This window comes from Macrobrachium nipponense, chromosome 22, assembly GCF_015104395.2.
Source record: "Macrobrachium nipponense isolate FS-2020 chromosome 22, ASM1510439v2, whole genome shotgun sequence".
Classification (NCBI taxonomy): Eukaryota; Metazoa; Arthropoda; class Malacostraca; order Decapoda; family Palaemonidae; genus Macrobrachium; species Macrobrachium nipponense.
In genome coordinates, this window is record NC_087213.1 from 4,118,908 (window position 1) to 4,126,407 (window position 7,500).

The following is a 7,500-nucleotide window of genomic DNA, read 5'->3' on the forward strand; positions in this document are numbered from 1 at the left end:
GCATTATTTATTATATCATCTATATATTTATATTCATGGGAGTTTCGTCCGGTAATGGAAAGTTTAAAAATAACGGTTTAAATGTGGCATTTGCTGTATATATATATATATATATATATATATATATATATATATATATATATATATGTGTGTGTGTGTGTGTGTGTGTGTGTGTGTGTGTGTGTGTGTGTGTGTGTATGTCGTTGGGGGGGTGGGGGGAGAGGTTATAGGCACTTCACCGTATGTTCTGATTTCTGGGTTGGACGAGTGGTTTTCGCGCTCGGCTGCCAATCCGGCGGTTCGAAGTTCGATTCCCGACTCTGCCAACGCGGAATCAGAAGAATTTATCTCTGGTGATAGAAATTCATTTCTCGATATAGTGTGGTTCGGATCCCACAATAAGCTGTAGGTCCCATTGCTAGATAACCAATTGGTTCCTAGCCACGTAAAAATATCTAATCCTTCGTGCCAGCCCTAGGAGAGCTGTTAATCAGCTCAGTGGTCTGGTAAAACTAAGACATACTTAACTTTTTCTTTCCTAGGTTCCTGCCCGGGAGCCGACGAAATTATTATCAACTAAAAATTCCCCTTGCAGTTTACGTAATATATTAATTCTGAGGTAGAGCGAATTAGATATTAAAGGAGATTTGTATAATATTTATAAATAATACGTGTATGTCTTTCTGCGTGTAAGCGCACTCACTACATCTACCAAGCACATGTTTGTGTTCAGCTCCACCGAACGGTGCTGCCACACCAGAAAACACTAACATTATTCGCGTCTCTCGTTAACACTTTCACACATTCTTCCACACGTTCGTATTAACGCCGTCCCCAGCGAAGCTCAGGTCCTTGGCCCTTAGATGACGCCGTCGACCGCCATTGTCCTCAGGGATTCTCTCTCTCTCTCTCTTGCAGTTGTCTGAGCATATCTCGTCAAGGGAAATGAGATTGACGCGTGGATGAGGTTCGTCATCTCTGGATGCCGGGGGGATTTCTCTGTTGGAGGCAGAAGGGGGTGGGGGTGCGCCTTGGCTTCTTATCTCAGTAGTCTTGGATTTCTTAGCACCGAGAGTTTCTGAAGATTGTCTGTCGCAGGTATTTAATCATTTTTAAAATGGTAAACATACTTGAAAGATTCGCTTGTATAATGGAATCGTGAACTGGAAACTTAGGTCTATAGATATTCCTCGCTGGAAACCCAGAACTCTTACATTTCACAATTATATATATTCATCCTTAAGGTTACAGGTATATTTCAACACGTAATCTGTATTACGTAATATGTTCTAATATTGTAACATTTTTTTCCAGGCTACAGGATTATGTAATATATCCTGGCAATATTATTCATTATGAATATAGCTTCCTCTGAGGCATAAAAGGACGAGAGGTCACTGCTGTATTCTTTTGGAGAGAAGAAGCGAAAAACTAAAACTACTTTTTTTTTTCAAAACACTGTACCCTGGGGAAGCATCACTCGCGGGCGGTTTCCGTAAAGCGGGCGGGCGTTTGTGCTCTATTCTCGAAAATTTATCCTGACTTGCACTCTCCTTTCTTTGTTTCTTCACCTTTTTAAGAGATTATTGTCTGTTGATTCCCATTCTCATTCCCATTCTCTGCGAGATGGGACGTTGGTGAGACTGCTTTGCGTTCAAAATCCATTTTCCATTATTTTGAAGATTTAGCAGCTTTTCGCTCTACCCGTTTAAGGAATTACAGTCTATTGACATATCTATCGGCCTGCCATTCCAATCATTTTCATAGGTAGTTCGGCGTGTAATATTTACAGTGTACCATAAAAAAATAAGGATTTATAGCGGTTTGTTCTAGGTACCCGACTAAGAAAATACTGTATTTACATATTTATCGGTCTGGCATTCCAATGATTTTAGGTCATTTGGCAAATAATATTTACAATTTAACTTAAAATATAGACTGGAATAGTCCAAGTTACAAATTATATTTCTAATTCTCTCTCTCTCTCTCTCTCTCTCTCTCTCTCTCTCTCTCTCTCTCTCTCTCTCTCTCTCTTAAAAAGGATAATGTTTTAAAGGTTTTTGATGACCAGTAACTGCTATCATAATGCAATGATTATGGGGACCTTGACTATATTTTTACCATTGCTTTCCACAGTTATGCGGACATTATCCCTTATCTGGGTTACCGCTGATAGTTAAATGTCATTGTTTTAAATGAACAGAACAACAACTGAAATAAATGAAGATTAAAAAATACCATAATTGTTCTCATGGCTAAAGAAAGTCGACAGTATAACGATAATATGTTATATGATTTTATTACATCTCTCAGATGGAGTGAAGTTCTTGAAGTCGTCGACTAGTACATTTAAAAATAATACAATCCTCTGCGTTACGTATTGAAGTTTTCGTTTATATTTTTTTTTTAAATATCATTCTCTACGTTAAGTATGATCATGGAGGCGAGATATGCGGCTGATAATATTAAAAACATGTTTTCGTAGTTTCAAAACGATCACTGGGAAAGATAAGACGGTTCTATTGTGTTGGCGATAACTGCTCAGTGTTTATTAGCTGAGCACGACGGACTGAAACTTCTCAGTGTCAGTCTCCGTTAATATAAGGCAGTAATGTCATCTTTGAAAAGCTGTAACGTGAATCAGAGAGAGTATTGAATTCATAAGTTTTAAGCGGGTGTGTTTGTGCTCGAAAACATGGCGACAGTTGTAGACGAAACAACTCCACTGCTCGCTAAGATTCCAGCGTCGCCTGAGCCTGTGGAGAAGCAAGATGGCGGAGGTGTCTGTACAAATTTTACGAGATTCTTGTCATCCGTTCGACTCGAGCCAACTATCGTGCTTTTTGGCATTGCCTACGGCATAGAGACCGTTTTCGGGACGAACCTCATCATAGATAAAGTTTGCAAAGCGTCCTACAGTCCAGATAAGTGTGAGAATCTTGATTCAGGCCGGTACCCTCGAGAGCAAGATTCCGTCCAACGCCTCTCCAGCGCTTACGGCGTCTACATCCGTCTGATCGAGTTCATTCCGGGCATCGTCGCCATGTTGTTTTTGGGCTCCTGGAGCGACCGCCGCGAACGGAAGGGCCCCATCCTCTTGCCTCTGGCTGGGAATCTGTTGAAAGGACTGCTCCTGACGTCGAATGCCTACTGGTGGTCTCTCCCGCCGGAGTACATCCTCGTGGCTTATATTCCGGTAGGCCTAACCGGCTCAATGTTGGGGTTGATCTCTGGAGCTTATGCTTACATCAGCGCAGCTTCCGGCGGGAAATCGCGAACTTCGCGTGTGGCTGTCATTGGGGTCATCGTCCATTTCGCCTCTCCCGTTGGGCAGGCACTGGCCGAGGCGCTGTTTGACCGTGGGGGGTACGTAGCCGTGTTTGGCGCCCATTCTGCAGCTAGTGCTTTGGCGCTTGTTTACAGCGGCTTGAGGCTAGAAAAGTGGCCCGGGGGACGCAAGAGAGGAGATTCATCAGCCAGTGTCTGGCAGGCTGTTTCTCCCAAAGCTGTAAAGGATATGTTTCTGGTGGCTCTCAGGCGGCGCAAAAACGGAGTCAGGGGATACATCCTTGGCTACGTAGTTGCTGTATCGCTGTATGTCGTCGGTGTTGGTAAGTTTCATATGTGTTGCTGTTCATAGAAGAGGTATTTGCGTCTTTCATTCGAATAGAATGAGAAAGTCTGTTTGGCAGATTGTAACAGGTTACTTTTAAAACTATGAATTTTCGACGTATTCATTCTAAAAGACGTTTATGAATTACTTAAAAGAGTTGCTTTGACTTATGTAAATTGTTTACTACCATAGGCAAAGTATTTGGATAAGCTCGGAACTTCATCTTTTTAAACATCATCTTCTTTCCTCCAGAAAGCATAATATGTAGACTCAAAGGTCCTCTTCCTTCAACACTTACCTGTTGACATTAATCAAAATCTGGTTATATTAGGGAAGCTGGGAGGAGATTGCCAAGTAAAGGTGCAAACTATCTGATGAGCCTAAACATCGAGAATAAAAACCTTTGAATTAGCAGAATAATAATAATAATAGTTTTTATCTCACTTCATGTGGGATATGCCAGTGGAAATTGTGCCCATAATCATAGGAACTAGGCACGATCCCAAGATCCCTGAAAAGGAACCTGGAAAACTAGATGACAAAGTAGCTCCAGGACTCATGCAGAAGAGTGTTCTAGAAACAGCAGGCATCGTGAGAAAGTGATGGACTCCTAAGGAGGCAAGATGCAACCCGGAACCCCAAATTATATAAACCACTCAGTCGATAGGATGACTGTGATAGACAATAATAATAATAATAATAATAATAATAATAATAATAATAATAATAATAATAATAATAATAATAATACAGCCAACTAAGACAACCACCCAGAAATTCCCGAAGCCGAACCAAGTAAGAGACTCTGGGAAAACATATGGAGCAATCCGGTATCACACAACAAACATGCAACATGGCTCCAGGAAGTCAAGGAAGAAGAAACAGGGAGAATAAAACAAAGATTCACAGACATCACGACAGACACAGTCAGACACCAACTAAAGAAAATGCCAAACTGGAAAGCCCCAGGTCCCGATGAAGTCCATGGATACTGGCTCAAAAACTTCAAGGCCCTACACCCACGAATAGCAGAACTACTCCAGCATTGTATCTCAAATCACCAAGCACCCAAATGGATGTCCACAGGAAGAACATCCTTAGTACAAAAAGACAAGAGTAAGGGAAATATAGCCAGTAACTACAGGCCTATCACCTGCCTACCAATAATGTGGAAGTTACTAACAGGTATCATCAGTGAAAGGCTATACAACTACCTAGAGGAGACAAACACCATCCCCCACCAACAGAAAGGCTGCAGAAGGAAGTGTAGGGGCACAAAAGACCAGCTCCTGATAGACAAAATGGTAATGAAGAACAGTAGGAGAAGGAAAACCAACCTAAGCATGGCATGGATAGACTATAAGAAAGCCTTCGACATGATACCACACACATGGCTAATAGAATGCCTGAAAATATATGGGGCAGAGGAAAATACCATCAGCTTCCTCAAAAATACAATGCGCAACTGGAATACAATACTTACAAGCTCTGGAATAAGACTAGCAGAGGTTAATATCAGGAGAGGGATCTTCCAGGGCGACTCACTGTCCCCACTACTCTTCGTAGTAGCCATGATTCCCATGACAAAAGTACTACAGAAGATGGGTGCCGGGTACCAACTCAAGAAAAGAGGCAACAGAATCAACCATCTGATGTTCATGGACGACATCAAGCTGTATGGTAAGAAAATCAAGGAAATAGATACCCTAATCCAGACTGTAAGGATTGTATCTGGGGACATTAGGATGGAGTTTGGAATAGAAAAATGCGCCTTAGTCAACATACAAAAAGGCAAAGTAACGAGAACTGAAGGGATAAAGCTACCAGATGGGAGTAACATCAAACACATAGATGAGACAGGATACAAATACCTGGGAATAATGGAAGGAGGAGATATAAAACACCAAGAGATGAAGGACACGATCAGGAAAGAATATATGCAGAGACTCAAGGCGATACTCAAGTCAAAACTCAACGACCGGAAATACGATAAAAGCCATAAACACATGGGCAGTGCCAGTAATCAGATACAGCGCAGGAATAGTGGAATGGACGAAGGCAGAACTCCGCAGCATAGATCAGAAAACCAGGAAACATATGACAATACACAAAGCACTACACCCAAGAGCAAATACGGACAGACTATACATAACACGAAAGGAAGGAGGGAGAGGAACTTAAACTAAAGTATAGAGGACTGCGTCAACATCGAAAACAGAGCACTGGGGCAATATCTGAAAACCAGTGAAGACGAGTGGCTAAAGAGTGCATGGGAAGAAGGACTAATAAAAGCAGACGAAGACCCAGAAATATACAGAGACAGGAGAAAGACAGAAAGAACAGAGGACTGGCACAACAAACCAATGCACGGACAATACATGAGACAGACTAAAGAACTAGCCAGCGATGACAATTGGCAATGGCTACAGAGGGGAGAGCTAAAGAAGGAAACTGAAGGAATGATAACAGCGGCACAAGATCAGGCCCTAAGAACCAGATATGTTCAAAGTACAATAGACGGAAATAACATCTCTCCCATATGTAGGAAGTGCAATACGAAAAAGTGAAACCATAAACCACATAGCAAGTGAATGCCCGGCACTTGCACAGAACCAGTACAAAAAGAGGCATGATTCAGTAGCAAAACCAAAGCCCTCCACTGGAGCCTGTGCAAGAAACATCAGCTACCTTGCAGTAATAAGTGGTACGAGCACCAACCTGAAGGAGTGATAGAAAACGATCAGGCAAAGATCCTCTGGGACTATGGTATCAGAACGGATAGGGTGATACGTGCAAACAGACCAGACGTGACGTTGATTGACAAAGTCAAGAAGAAAGTATCACTCATTGATGTCGCAATACCATGGGACACCAGAGTTGAAGAGAAAGAAAGAGAAAAAATGGATAAGTATCAAGATCTGAAAATAGAAATAAGAAGGATATGGGATATGCCAGTGGAAATCGTACCCATAATCATAGGAGCACTAGGCACGATCCCAAGATCCCTGAAAAGGAATCTAGAAAAAACTAGAGGCTGAAGTAGCTCCAGGACTCATGCAGAAGAGTATGATCCTAGAAACGGCACACATAGTAAGAAGAGTGATGGGCTCCTAAGGAGGCAGGATGCAACCCGGAACCCCACACTATAAATACCACCCAGTCGAATTGGAGGACTGTGATAGAGCAAAAAAAAAAAAAAAAAACAAAAAAAAAAAAAAAAAAAAAATAATAATAATAATAATAATAATAATAATGTATATTAATAATATAACTTTTGGGTTTTTCCATAATTAAGAATCCATTAACCCTCCGCTTTTGTTGACAGTGTCACATATCTAATTAGTTACTAATATGGTAAAACAAGCAATGATATTACCTCCGCCAATCTGGGACTTGTAAATAAAGTCACGATTTCTTTCTTTTTGATTGCAATATTCACTGAAACTTCTTATCTTTATCCTAAAACTTTGCGTGGGATTGTTTGATTCTTGCGAATTCCTACTGAAAATTGACAAACTTTTCTCCAAAGTTTTGTCAGTGAGGAAATCTTGCACTAAGCACAGACGCTTCCCGTTGTCATTGAAGCATTAGTTTCCTCAGAATGTTCCCAAAGAGACGTTTGCTCAGGTGAGAAAGGAAAACAGTTGTCAAACTTTTTCGTTTGCTTATCATGATGATTCAATTCATGCAGAACACATCGACGCCCACAGTTTTGTTTTCATATTCATTTAGTTATTATTTATTCATTTATTTATTTATTGTCTATCACAGTCATCCTATCCGACTGGGTGGTATTTATAGTGTGGGGTTCCGGGTTGCATCCTGCTTCCTTAGGAGTCCATCACTTTTGTTTCTACGTGCGCTGTTTTTAGCAGCACACTCTTCTG

General features: G+C 41.2%; 1 protein-coding gene across 1 annotated transcript in view; it reads left to right on the forward strand.

The window, feature by feature from the left end:
* The first annotated feature begins 2,543 nt into the window (after positions 1-2,543).
* LOC135198450 (proton-coupled folate transporter-like) overlaps positions 2,544-7,500 on the forward strand; it is a 10,876-nt gene continuing 5,919 nt past the window's right edge. Inside the window, exon 1 of the mRNA XM_064226007.1 lies at positions 2,544-3,611. Within this exon, the coding sequence (XP_064082077.1) occupies positions 2,696-3,611 (916 nt within the window). The 5' untranslated portion in view covers positions 2,544-2,695. The remainder of the gene's footprint in view (positions 3,612-7,500) is intronic.